At 37.0% G+C, this 14,230-nt stretch overlaps 1 protein-coding gene across 2 annotated transcripts in view; it reads right to left on the bottom strand.

Moving 5' to 3' along the window:
* LOC118181504 (uncharacterized) overlaps positions 1-14,230 on the bottom strand; it is a 268,359-nt gene that overhangs the window by 126,677 nt on the left and 127,452 nt on the right. For both annotated transcript variants that reach the window (XM_085813719.1, XM_085813720.1), the window contains exon 2: positions 9,123-9,326. In XM_085813719.1, coding sequence (XP_085669845.1) covers positions 9,123-9,326 — 204 coding nt within the window. The remainder of the gene's footprint in view (positions 1-9,122; positions 9,327-14,230) is intronic.

The raw sequence follows: 14,230 nt of genomic DNA, 5'->3' as shown, positions 1-14,230 counted from the left end.
TAAAATAACCCAAATGAGGGAACAACACCACTTTAAAAAAGAAAATAACGTTCGCCCAAAAGGGTTTGTTAAGGCCTTTCCTGCTGAGCTAGTAGTCTTAGCAGTATCCTGTTGCACTCTTTCTTGATAACCCATTTCTTTTTGTCTTTTTAGCTTTATTATTAAGCGTCATTTTCTTCGCACTTAAGGTTATATACAATTCAACAACAAAATTACAAAAACGTCAAAAGCAGCATATGTTCAGAATTCCAGATGCAGTGTTGGCATATATTTTTCTATTTTTTCAGTTTTTTCTTAGTTCATCATATCAAAGTTCAATTTTCTTAGTAAGATGGCTTTTAAAACTTTTTTGGGGGAGGGGGCTTTATATTATTTGCGAGTCAAATTTATTAATTAAATATCATGTTCTTCGCACTTGCGCCGCATAAAATTCGGTTCAACAGCAAAATCACAAAATATTTAAAAACAGCATACCTTTAAAATTTCCCATAGACATTTCCTGCGTGCTGCAGATAAAAATGCTTTATTCTGTAGTGTTTCCACTGATCGCTTTCAAATCGTTGAGTTTGTTAATCAAAGATCTACTTAAGTTTTACAAAATATGAAATTAAAACAAAAAAACAAATTCAGATTCAAAATTAGGGCTTCCAGGTGTCCTGGACAAATCTGATGGCTCTAAGTATCGTCATATTTCACAATACGAGGAATATATATATATACATATATGCAGATTCTTCAGTTTTTTAAAAATAATATAGGGCAATAATATTTGGTAGCAAATGATCTAAAAAGTGATACAGCCGTTTACAGGGAACAACACAAGAATCCCGTTTCCAGACTAACAGCCCATTCGGACTAATGTCTTTTTGGGTTAATCTTATAAAAAAGAAAAGTCCACGTGTTTGTTCGCTAATAACTCAGTCGCTACTATAGGTATCGTCACCAAACTCTTTACAGTTCTTTTCTGGGTCCTGGAAAAGGTAGACCTTCACTTTTTTTCCAAAAAAAGATACATAAAATAAGAGATATTAGTTGGAAACTCGGAATGTAATTTTCGCCCTCATTTTTCCGAGTGGCAACAGTCTCGGATGCTGGAGATGAAAAATCTGCTTTAAGTTGTTGCCATTCCTCACTTACAAATCCTAAAGTTTGTTAATAAAAAAATTCTAAGCTTTACGATGTAATAAAAATCGCATTGCCAAACATTAAATAAATAAATTATTCCTGATTCCAAAAATTCGTGGGAAGCCATTTCGACTGTTCCCATCTTCGTACGACTTTAATCACCCGAAATATTAATTAAATAGTCTGAAAGCGCTAATTTTCGCACACATTTTTTTCCGGGTGGCAACAGTCTGGCGCATTGGAGATAAAAATGCTTTATTTCGAAAACTGTTGCTACTGCTCGCTTTCAAATCGTAGAATTTGTTAATCTAAAATTTGTAAGTTTTACAAAACCTATACATGTAAAGAAAAATGTCTGTTTGTTTGTTCGCGTCATTGATTTCTGATCAATTATGATAAATTTTTTACCACATTTAATCGACTAAAATTGAATATAGGTGAAATATTGGATGGAACTCGAGCTTTTACGACCATTTGATTAGAAAGATGAAATTATTCAACGCTGCGTGCCATTGTTGCTGATACAAGGAGAGATAATTAATTTATTTTTCTATCGAACGTTTTTATGTGGGTTTCATATCGCATCATACTGAAAATTGTATGACTAATGCATCATTCTTAGAGAAGGATTACAGCGGTATCGTTCTCTCTGTTGTTAGATTAGATGCATTACTACTCTAACTTAACCCTTTCCGGCACGCTACCTTTTAAAGTCGGAGTTTTGATAAAAAAAAAAGATAGGCAGTCTAATTAGGCCTAGAAAGTACAAGTAAAATTTTGTGAAGATAGCGCTTATCGTTTTAATTCTGTGGGTGTGCCCAAAGTGGCACACTAATTGAATAGAGCTTCGAAAAGAGTGCTGAAACGAGCATTGTTGTCAATGAACTGACCGATGATGTGCGGAGAAACAAAGAATACAGACTCTCAGTTGTCCTAGATTATCGGTGAGCCCGGTCTGGGCACACCTAGGGTTCGCTGTTTGATTTTAGCTAAGATTTCAAGGTAAAAATTTAAAATTAATATAGAATAAGGAGATTAGCATACAGCCAAAAAATAACATAGAAATTTCTTTTCAAACAATTCCTTTTATACCCTAAAAAAATCTGGAAGATTTATTTGAAAAATTAGGGTCTTAAAAAACTAAACATGGCTAAAATATATGAACTGGTTTGTGTTGAGCGGCCATCTACTATAAATAAGGAAGGTTTAGAGTAACCTATAAATCCTTTTTCATTCAATTTTTCTGTGCGTACAGAAGGAAATTTTTAGGTGTGTCCAGACTGTGCCGCAAAGGGGTAACTGGCATCCGGTACTTCCACTAGTAAATAAAAAATTAAACAAAATAAAACTGAAACTGCTTAGGAAGCCTGTGGATGAGAAAACTGCTTACAACAGCATACATGCGACATGCGACGGAGGTCGTGGGCACCACCCCTCTACCAATACGGTTAATCGGTATAGCGCCACGGCAGCATACAGGTGACAGGTGACGGAGGACGAGGGCGCCTGATGTTTAACATAGGTAAACAGGCATATGCCCCGCGTCCTCCACTATCTAGTGGCAACAACTCCCTAGAGCCTCATCAGGCTGCCTCGGGAGTATATTTGAATCTTAATGAGAAAGTTAATGGCCATACAAGGGCGGTTGACATAGTCTACATTACGAGTGATGTGTATGACATTTGAAAGTTTTAGGATTACAGTGGTTACAGGAAATCTAAAAAAAAAAGGGGGGAGGTGGCATAATAATATAAGACATAATACACATAACAACATTGAATAACCTGAAACAGAAACACATAACACCCATAACATTTAGACCATACAGTACACATAAAAACACTTAAAATACACAGAAGATACTCACAGACTACTAAGTAGAGTACTAATAATGCATTCATATGATGCTGTTAGAACATATAATGCTGGGCAGATGTAATACTATGTGACATATAAAAACGTATAATAAAACTGGTAAGATCACAGGATGCATGCCAGAGATAAAGCTGTGATAATAGTGAAAACACATGGTGCATGCCAGATATAAAGCATGTGTGTAACATTGCCAGATATAAAGCACGCGTGTATACTAATTAAAACACATGATGCAGGGCAGTTTTAAAACAGATAATAACATAAGTTGCAAATAATTATTAGCAATGAACTTTTGGTTTACATATGAAACAGATGGTAGCATATGAGTAATAATACTTATGGGGAGACAATTCATAGTGCATGAACCTAGACTAACACATGATAGGAGTACATGATGCAGAGCAAATATGTTAATAGTATATACACATTATACAGAGCAAATATAGAGCTAATTAAAAGACATGATTCAGAGCAACTATAATACTGATAAAAACACATGACTTTGGGCAGAGATGATGCTATTTAAAAGCACATGATGCAGAACAGAGATAATACTAATGAGAAACATATGATGCAAGCATATTGGCACACATGGTAAAGGGCATATGTTATACTAATAGAAACTCATGATGCAAAGCAGATATAATACAAATAGGAGCATATGATACAAATAAATATTAGGGTAAACAGTTGGTGTTAGAACATATGATAGTATGTGTGTAGTAATATTTTAATGAGACAACTCATAGTGCAGAAGCCTAGGCGAACACATGATAGAAACACTTTATGCAGAGCAGGTATGATACTGGTATATACACATGATGCAGAGCAAATATAGAGCTAATTAAAAAACGTGACATAGGGCAGATATAATACTAATAGAGATACATGAAAATACATTATGCAGGGCAGTAAGTTCTAATGAACACGTATGATGCAGATCAGATATGAGGAAAAAAAAAGGCCACATGCCGCTGAGCAGGTATAGTACGATTAAAATCATTTGATGCAGGACAGATATGATACTAATGAATATACATGATGCAGAACAGATAAATAGCTTATAGGCTCATATGGTACAGAGCATATGTTGTACTAATAGGAACGCATGATGTAAAGTAGATGTAATACAATTGAAAATATTTAATGCAGATAAATATTTGGGTTAAACAGTTGGTGTTTCACATAATGCATATGATAGTATATGTGTAAAAAAAAAACCCACTTATGATTAGACAACTCATAGTGCACGAACTTAGGCTGTCATACGATTGAAACACATAATGCAGTGCAAATATGATATTAATGTATATACATGATGCAGAACAAATATAGAGCTAATTAAATGACATGGTGCTGAGTAGATGCAGTACAGGTGAAGAACGAGTAAATACACTTGGTACAAAGTAAATATGATGGCAATAAATACACATGGTGCAGAGCTGATATGATACTAATAGCAAAGCAGATATAATACGAATAAAACACATTGTGCAAATAAATATTAAGGTAGACAAAGATACATATGATAGTATATGAGTAATAAGTGCTAATAGAAACATATGATACAGAGAGCTGATATGATGCTAATAGGAAGACATGCTACAGAGTAGTTATAATACTGACAAAAGCACATAATACTGTGCTTGTATGGAACTAATAAGGACACATGACAGCGTTAAAGTTCATTAAATATTTGCTACTGTGCAAGAGTTCTCAAACCAGTTTAAGTTCTGTTTAGGTATAAGATATAAGGTATGCGTGTGTAAACTGTAGTTTCTTGGATAAATGCAGTGGAAAACCTTATGTTGATTAAATGGGCTGGCAGATATCCTGACCTAGTGCCGCGATAAATTTTATAATTTTACATATTGCATTAATGCTTCCCTTGTGCTTAATTATCAGTCGGTGGTAGGCAGTTATGTTGCTCGTGGGCATGAAAAGATGCATGGTATCTGTCAGAGGATGACAGATACTCTGATGTCAGATGATGTCTGTCAGAGGATGTCAGATGACTCTGACAGATCATAAAATAATCTGTCAGAGGGCACCTGAATAGGTAGTGGTCTGGCGTTCCGTCTTCTCCACAGACACAGATGTCTGTATTTGATATCCCATGTCGATGAAAATAAAGACGGGAACGGCCCGTGACCTGTTATGTAGTTTACCAAAGGAGCAATGGCGATAAGGCGGTCTGTTGATACCTTTGAAATACGCTCATAGATGCGCCTCCCTGTTTCCGCATTAGTCCATTCTTCTTGCCATTGCCGTATTACTTGTCCCTGCAAATGACGCTTTAGATAGGATGGTGGGGCAGGAATATTTATTTCCTGTGCTTCGAGATTGCTTGCAGCATCCTTAGCTAAACGGTCAGCTGCTTCATTTTCCTGGTTGCCATCGTGGGCTTTGACTCAGACCATGGTAATTTTAGTGTAACGATTATGCTGCAGGATGTCTTGCAAGTTAATGATGCTCGGCGATACATGGTGTTGATTCTGTATTGCATTTATTGCTGAAAGGCTGTCCGTGTATATGGTAGCTGCCTGTATATTGTTGTTGAGTATATGCTGTACCGCTGCTGTGAGAGCAGTAACTTCCGCCTGAAAGACGCTGTTTTCCAGTTTCAGATGTCATTTCCATGTATATTCGGTGTTGGAACAGTCATAGTGTATAAAGGCACTACCTACTCCAAGTTCATGCTTCGAGCCATACGTGTATATCTTCGTGAGGGTGTCTCGATGAAGGCAGTTGGATTTAACTGTGCGTATGCCTGTCCCTTTTATTGACGGCAGCATACAGAAAAACGTCACTGACCTAGGCTATGGTTGAAAGCAAACGCGTAACAAAGAGGAAAAAAAAAAAAAAAAAAAACTCACGATTTAACCGCCAGTGAAGGCCGTTAAATTTCCTGCGATTTATTGGTAACACACACTAAGCATAGCGTTCCCCCCCCCCATCACCACTACACCGCAGCAGTTTCGGGCTGCTTTGCTTTCTGCCGGTCTGGAGGAAAGCTAAGAAGTATTGCTTTCAAAACAAATTGAAGGGAGAAGAAACAGATGTGAGATTTAAATATATCTGGCTGGGATGTAGTTCACGGGTTCTACAGTCAATAAATTCTGATCAAGCTATGGCTTACTGAAGCAGCATGAAGAGCTACAACCCTACATTTACTCTTTTATTTCTTTTATTACGCCAACTTGAAGCTTTGACAAATGCGCGGCTACTTTAACATAAAGAGGCTCAGCAAATACTGGACTAAATCAAAATAAAGTGTGATGCAACGTTCATGGCAGTGAATTTCAATAACGGAGATATACTCGTAGTTTCAAGCTTTATGCATCTGAAAAATATCAGATTTCTCGATTATATCAGTTCAGATATGGTGCCAACAATATTCAGGCAGACTGCAGCATTGAAGAGAAATTTGCCGCAACATGAATATAAATCGGGATGAAATTATACACACTTTCGAGATTCGAAAACATTAAAAAAAGGTAATTTTATCCAATAAATTTCAATTTTTTTTAAAAATAATTTTGTTTTGGTGCTCTGCACACTTGCAGTGATTTGACACCTCGTGTAGCAATTTTAGTGACCAGCTGTATGTTTGTGTGTATGTATATAAATATTTATGTATAGGAAAAATATATATAAAGTAAAAAAGACACATTTTAGACTTCGGCACAATATAGGAGTTTATAAATATATTTTGTCACGTCAGAATTTTTGTAGCTCTTTGTTACAGATTGCAAGAACCTACTCCTCTGCTCTTATTTTTATATTATATTATATTTTACATTTTTTAGCATTTTTTAGATCAAATTTTCATTTTTCTTTTACTTTTTATATGTTGTATTACTGTTGTTTCACATGTCTAGGAACTCGGTTCACTTTAAAAAAAAAAAAGAGCAGCTCGTTTTGCTTGTTTATGAACTATGCTTTTTTTTTTTTTTTTTAATACGGCATGCATGTTTTCAAATTTAAATTTAGTTTTGTTTTTCCAGTTTTTGAATTAAAAATTTTACATATCGATTTGTATTTCAAATGTCAGATTATAAGGTATTTCTCCCGCCTTCCTAGCGTGCCTTCGTGGTGTAGTGGTCAGCACACTGAGCCGGTACTTCAGATGTCCGTGGTTAGATTCCCAGTGAGGGCATTGCTAATTTTTCACGTCTCCAGCATCGAAATAACCTAATATCTCTACAACTGAATTAAAGTTGTCACTTTAATATTCTATTAATAAATATCTTTTTATCAAAGGCGGTTGCTAATTTTTCACCTCTTCAACTTCCAAAAATTCCTAATGTTTCTATAGTGGTGCCCGAACTAAAAAAGTGTTGGATGAGGATTTGGCGATTAGGTCCCCTAAAAACCCCAATCGCCCTTTAAAAGGGGGAGTAAATAAGATATTGCTATCGCCTTCTTGACATGCCTTCATGGTGCGGTGGTCTGCACGCTGGGCGCGCATTCCAGAGGTCCGTGGTTCGATTCCCAGCGAAGGCGTTGCTCATTTTTCATCTCTTGCTTCGAAATTACCCAATGTCTCTAGAACATTACTTATACCACCACCACCCACTTAGACAATTCAGCATTTTGAAGACAGATAGACAGGACAAAAAGATCAGCTGCAAGTTCCATGTTCTTAGGTGCAAAATCACTTTGAAGTTATATGAGTTGGTATCCGTGTACCGTCATTAGGTTATTTTGAAGCAGTAGAGGTAAAAAATGTATTTTGCCTTCGCCAGGACTATGACCCTGGACCTCTCGATTACGGCAAAGGGGCAATTTGCACAGAAGGACTATTAATTTCGTTTTGGCATTCTGCGACGAGTCACTTTCTGCGTTGTTTCAATTTTCAAATTGTTGCCACCAAATATTAGTGCCCTGTATTATATTTAAAGAAATTAAATAATGGAAAATCTGCATAAATGTATGTATTTTTCTCGCATTGTGACAAACGGTACCCAGACCTCTGAAATTTTCAGTAACGTAATCTTTCATTGAATTCGGGTACCTGGTAGCCCGATTTTGGAATTTGTTTTATTATCGATTTCATATTTTTTAAAAACTTTAACGAATTTTTTATTAAAGATTTCAGAGCAAGCAATGGCCACTTTGTACAGAAAAAACATTTTTATCTCCAGCGCACGAGACTGTATATCCGAAATTCTAAAGATATGCTCATTTTAAAATTATTTTGCGATATTGCTGTTGACCTGAATTTTATGGTTTAAATGCAAAGAACATGATATTTAATAAATAATGATAACACACAAAACGTTAAAAAACGCATTTTTGGACGTAATTTAAAATTTGAAACCTTTCAAATTTTCTTTCTTTTTTTGTTTCTTTAGTTTTTCCCGGCTGTGTATTTCAGAGAGCCTTTGCACATTCTTGATCATAACTACTAATTTAATATAGTTTTAAATTATACCCTTATTTGAAATGTTTGAGTTGCGATTTTTTAAGTCCGGATTGTTAGCTTTAAGCAAAACTATATCTAATTAGAAACGTATTGTTACAAAATGTCCAGGCGCGGTAAGATGGCTTCCCCGCAAAACAGTTTTAGGGTTGCCATAAAATGGTAAAGGAAGGCAAGGTTTGTCTTAGACTGTGCTGAGTCGAGTTGTAGCGTGGAGAGTCTCGAGAGTACGTGGAGTTCCGAGAACGACCAAACAGAGTCGAGAGCTGTACTCTAGTGCTTTGCCGTGAAGCTGTCTCCATCGTGATAGCCTGATAACCTGAAGTCTGTGTCGCTGATCGTGTCAGCGTATTTATAGTAGTTCATCGACGACTGTAACGTGATTTTGGAGCCGTCCTGATTAATATTGGCTAAATAAATTGTGTTTCGATATTTCATTAAGTGCTGTCATCATTATTCACTCCAAATCCACACAAACGCCGTACGAACGTGAAGGAAGAAAATAACGTAATAATTGGAACCAGAAGAATAAACAAAAAAAAGTAACAGTATGTATCTATATCCTTATATTGCCATTTAAATTATTAAGCTAAGAAAATTTGTATGAGTACACGTTTCCCAAGATGCGAGACATTATTTTAAACTCAAGGCGCAGAAATAATTTTTTAAGTAAATCGAAAATTTCGTTGAGGCTTACCGTTTGAAGGCGATCTGGGCGGTTTGCTGTAAGAACTGCTGTAGTCGCTATCTGAATCTCCGAAGTCGAGGGTAAGTTGCTCGTCTCCGTTACATATGCAGGGGCTCTTCTTGAACTGAGCTGCCTTCACATTCAAGGTCGGTACGGTTGGTGGAGAGACCTTTTTGATCCCCTTCACCGAACCATTCCGCTGCAAGCCGCCCACTGAAACATAAAATAATTAAATAATTAAACTTCAACATATGAATCTATATCACTAATGTAAAGGAAAACATACTGTCTAAGTAAAGACATTTTTAATAAAATTTAAATAATGAACAAGAATAATTCACTCAAAAGTAAGTTGTAATGGCAGACAAGGAACATAAACAGCTCTAAGGCAAGAAGAAGAAAGTCATTGGATTTGTAAAACTGTAGGTAACTGTTTGCTAGTCTTCGAAGAACTGTCAACAGTTGCTGATGTAAAAATCTGTTCCTTTTTAGTAATGGTATATTCTATGTGACAGATCTACGTAACATCGATTCAAGAGAGAAAGCGGTCTAAAATTCTCTCTTCCCGACATACACATTATGTTTAAGATGATTTTATGCAGTAAATCCGTAAATCGAATCAGTGAAATTGAAGCCACTAATTTCTGTTCCAGAAAATTACAACAGCATTCGACAACATAGTACAGCGATATAAATTCTTTTCACTACCTTTTATGGAAAGCTTGAATGTTGTATTTGTTGCACGATGTTTGTATGTTACAAAGCAGAGTTAAAACATCTTTGATCATTTGATGAGAAGTTGCGTTTTTAGAAGAAGATGGTTTAGAAAATCTGGGTTTCACTGATCAGAAACAGATCTTTATCAAGGCGCAACCACGTTAGTTACCGGGTTTCTTATCTGCTATTCTTTCTATCAAGGTGGTTCTAAAGTTTTCAGATAGTTACAATAATCCAAAAAGGATTTGATGGCTAGTCTTATGTCAGGAACCGTGGAGAAATTTGTGTATTTCGATAAACTGTTATTTCAAGGTACATGAGAACCTATTTTTTATATTTAAAGGAAAACATGCCCTACTAGCATTTTCTCTAAACTTCTTGAACACAGCAATATTTCACATATTTAAATATTTTTATATGATTTATTTTTTAATTTATTGTATTTTTTAATTCACAGTATATTTTATCATTATCGTCACAAGTAAATGTAAGAAGGGACACCAGAATTTCACCACTGATCCCACAGGTATAGTGCAGCCGCACTAGCTATTAAGCTTCACCCATTTTTGATGCAGCAGGGAACTGTTTGATGATCTCCCACCTCCCTTTCTCTACCATAAAACTACCAGAGAGGACTTTCGGATCGCTGGGTAATTTCAGTGCCCACATGTCGCACAAATACAAACATCTAATGTCTTCTTTGGGATGCAATCCATGCCTTCTCCGGGATCCGAGCCCGAGCATAATGCCAGAAGTAGATTAGGAGCGCTAACCATTATACCGATCAGGACGAATTATTATTATCACAGTATTACACGCGCCGCTCGAGTCGGTATAGTAGTTAGTAATGCTGGCTGCCGTATCGATGAGCTCGGGTTCGAATCCTGGAGAACGCGCTTAGATATCTGCCAGTATACAGTATATTTGTGACGTGGGGGGCACTCAAAATACATTGGAAGCCGAAAATGCTTTCGGGTTGTTTAGTGGTACGGGTAGAGTGGTGAAAAACCCTAGGCTCAATTCCCCACGGGGTTACCTTTCAAAAATGGGACCATATACGATGCTTAAGGTCCATGGCAACGAAACGCGCAATCCTGCGCTGCTTGCCAGGCTAAAATCTGTGGATTTGATCTAATGGTACTGTCAGCAAGGAACAGCAACAACACAGCGTGACAATGAATTATTTATTACAAAGCAGTGCGCTATTCACTCGTGTTGCATGCTACTCGTGTTATTTCCGACTAAATCCGACTTAAAAAGATATTTCCAGAAACGTATTTCGTTCTACGAAGACCGGATGTATATATTTTTCAGCAGGAGTTCTTTTCATCTAATTTTAGATTATATTCAAAGTTGCTGGAAGAATATTTTAGAAATATTCCCGAAGATATAAAAAAAAGCATATCTAAGACTTACTGAAAACGTGTAGGGAAAGAAGAAATCCAAGAAAGAAGACACGGTTTCCCTTTGCGGACAAATCGTAACATCAAAGGGAATTCGATCAACTGAGTACTTTGAGTTACATGCACGCAATCACGCACGGCAACGGAAATGTACGTTAGATTCCCACGAAAAAGTTTTTCGCAAGTACTGTCAGGGCCGTGTTTTTTTTTTTCTTCAAAAAAATGTCGGATTCAACATCGGTATGCGAAATATGTGATCTCAAAGTGCAAAACCGCCATTTATTTTCAGACACTATTCATAACATGTAGATAAATATTTAATGCTTAAGCGAATTTTATGATAAAAAAATTACACAAAAATGTAACTTTTGCTAACAATGTCACGGTCACTTTATTTTAAATTTTCTTCTTATTACGTACCATCATGGTGTAATTAGTTGCGATCGATAGGTTCGTTGTTCGAACCCTGGGGAAGACATGACCGACTTTTTGTGTTTCCTGGTTCAAAAAGGCCTCAATAATAAAGCCAGAGCGAAAAAAACCTTAACAAACTCTTTAGGGCGACCGTTAAAATATAAGACCTTTCAGATATTCTTTTATTTATCTTATTAATTCAATTAGCTGTGGTGCCATTATGAATTTTTTATGCTGGCGTGAAAAATGAGCAATGCCCTCACCGGGACTCGAACCTGGACCTCTCGAATACGCGCCGAGTGTGCTACAGTCACCCATGAAGCACGAAAGGCATGCCCGTTGAAAAGACGGGAGAAAACGGGGGGCGACTGGGGATTAGGGGAACCCATTCGCCAACCAAATCATGGCGGTGACGAATTATTGTCCACCACCTTGTTACCTAGGTTGTTTGAAGCGGGAGACATGAAAAATGTGCAATGTCCTCACCGGCGATCGACTCTGCACCTCTCAATCCGCACCGAGTGTACTAACTGCTACACCCCGAAGGCATGCTATGGAAGGAGAGAGAAGATACCTTGTAAATGTTTTGCATTTATTCTAAACGTAAGTCTTAATATACTCAGAAACTTTGATTAAAGCTTAATAAATTAAATCACAACAAAGCTTGATTGTAATAGGCTGTACTTTTTTAACCATATTTCACTACATTCTCTAACCGTATTTCGACCCTTTTTTGCTCAAAATTAACGTCCAAATGACATTTCGTTTTTAAAATGTTTTTAATTTCCAGTTAAGAGTATTAATAATCCTCATTCCATCTTCGTATTTTAAATGCATTAAATATTATCATGTTAACTGCCAATTAATAAATTTCTCAATTATATTACTACAAAACCGAACTTATTCATTTGGGTTCCACAACATTGTCTGCCTTAACGATTCATATGGACTAATATTTCAACGAATAGAATACCGATTATTAAAATACAATGATAACGTTGAATCAATATAAGGCTTCGTATCAGCTTCAGTTAATAAATTATTACAGATATCGATCCAATATGAGATTTTAGAGATTTACTATCATAACAAATCGCATCATCATAATACTGAATAAGATTATGCTAGAAAATTTCTGGCGGTGATTTAATTTATTCACTATAATTCTAAAGCAATTTCTTTTTCTTTTTTTAACGGATCGCTATTAAATGCTTATCATTGATACCTAACATCGTATAATCTCATAGATATATCGATTTTTCGATATCATTATTACCTTTGGTAAGTGGAAATTAAAGGTGGACACGAAGTGTCATTCTACCTCATTTTCAAGATGGTGAAGCGGGCATTAGCTCGCTTTACTTCCGCTGTCTGGTGGCGCCATATACAAGTAAGGTTGGGAAGTCCGGCGTCATGACAGAACTAGTGTTCTTGAGGGTAGTAAACGACACTGGAGGGCGTAGAAGTTAAATATCGTGCTGCCAACTATAGTGCACTTGCATATTCGCTAGATTTGGATCTGTTGTTGGTGCGAATGATGATTGGCCACTAAGATCCCCGCAAAGGCTTTATCACAGAAGGATGATCAAACAAGTAACCATGTAATACAATCCTGCCTTGAGCCTGCAATTCATCCATGTGAGAAAAATTTAGAACTGATTTGTTTTGAAATCAATCAGCTTTCAGACATTTCTTTAAGACGTTGAGCTCCACGCGTATTTCTTAGGCAAGATAAGATAAGATAAGTTTGGGCTTCCCTGCTCCGAGAACTCAATCGCACTGCAGGTCTACTCCCCCTTTGGGCACATCGTGGAAGTTCAACCTCCACTATTACCCTCCAAGAGAGCAGCGCACCACCTGGATAAGACACCAGGCATATTTCTTAGGCAATCCCGTTCAGGACACGCGCGCCGCTTATAAGCGCTGGTATTGTAGGGTCAGGAGTAATAGCCAGAATAAAGACTAAGAGAGTTGTCACATTTTGCTATAGCAGTAATAGAGAACTGTTTTTATATTTACCGTGTTTCAAATGAAATCCATTAGTCCTGTAATGTATCAAAATTAAGTAAATTTTAAATAAATTTTCTGTAATTCCATAAAACAGTGTAAATTTTATAGTTATATATCATGATACACGCTGCCAAACAGCGGCGGTCGACGCGGCCTAAAGGAAAAGTCAATACGGAAAGTCTAGTGTCGGCCACAGATGGCTGATGCGGCCTAAACGGAAAGTCTAGTATCGGCCACAGATGGCTGACGCGGCCTAAACGGAAAATCTAGTGTCAGCCACAGATGGCTGGCGTGGCACTCAACGTGTTAACTCCTTCAATCCTAGTCATATCTAAAACGTAAGAGCCGCCCCACCGGTATAGTGGTTAGCGTTGCTGACTGCCGTGCCGAAGGGCTACGTGTTCGAATCCCGGAGAAGGCATGGATGTTTGTAAATGTATAGTGTCGGTGCAGCATGATGGCTCTCTGAATATGTAGAGAGCCGAGAGTCCTCTCGTGTGGTTTGGTGGAAAAGGGAGAGAGATGAGAGACGCTCGGATCCGTCCACCCCCAGGATGCTGCTCTCCATCAAAA

The sequence above is a fragment of the Stegodyphus dumicola genome, chromosome 3, assembly GCF_044657685.1.
Source record: "Stegodyphus dumicola isolate Sdum_Otavi_A_Nest chromosome 3, ASM4465768v1".
NCBI classification, from domain to species: Eukaryota; Metazoa; Arthropoda; class Arachnida; order Araneae; family Eresidae; genus Stegodyphus; species Stegodyphus dumicola.
This window is presented reverse-complemented; position numbering and strand designations above follow the sequence as displayed.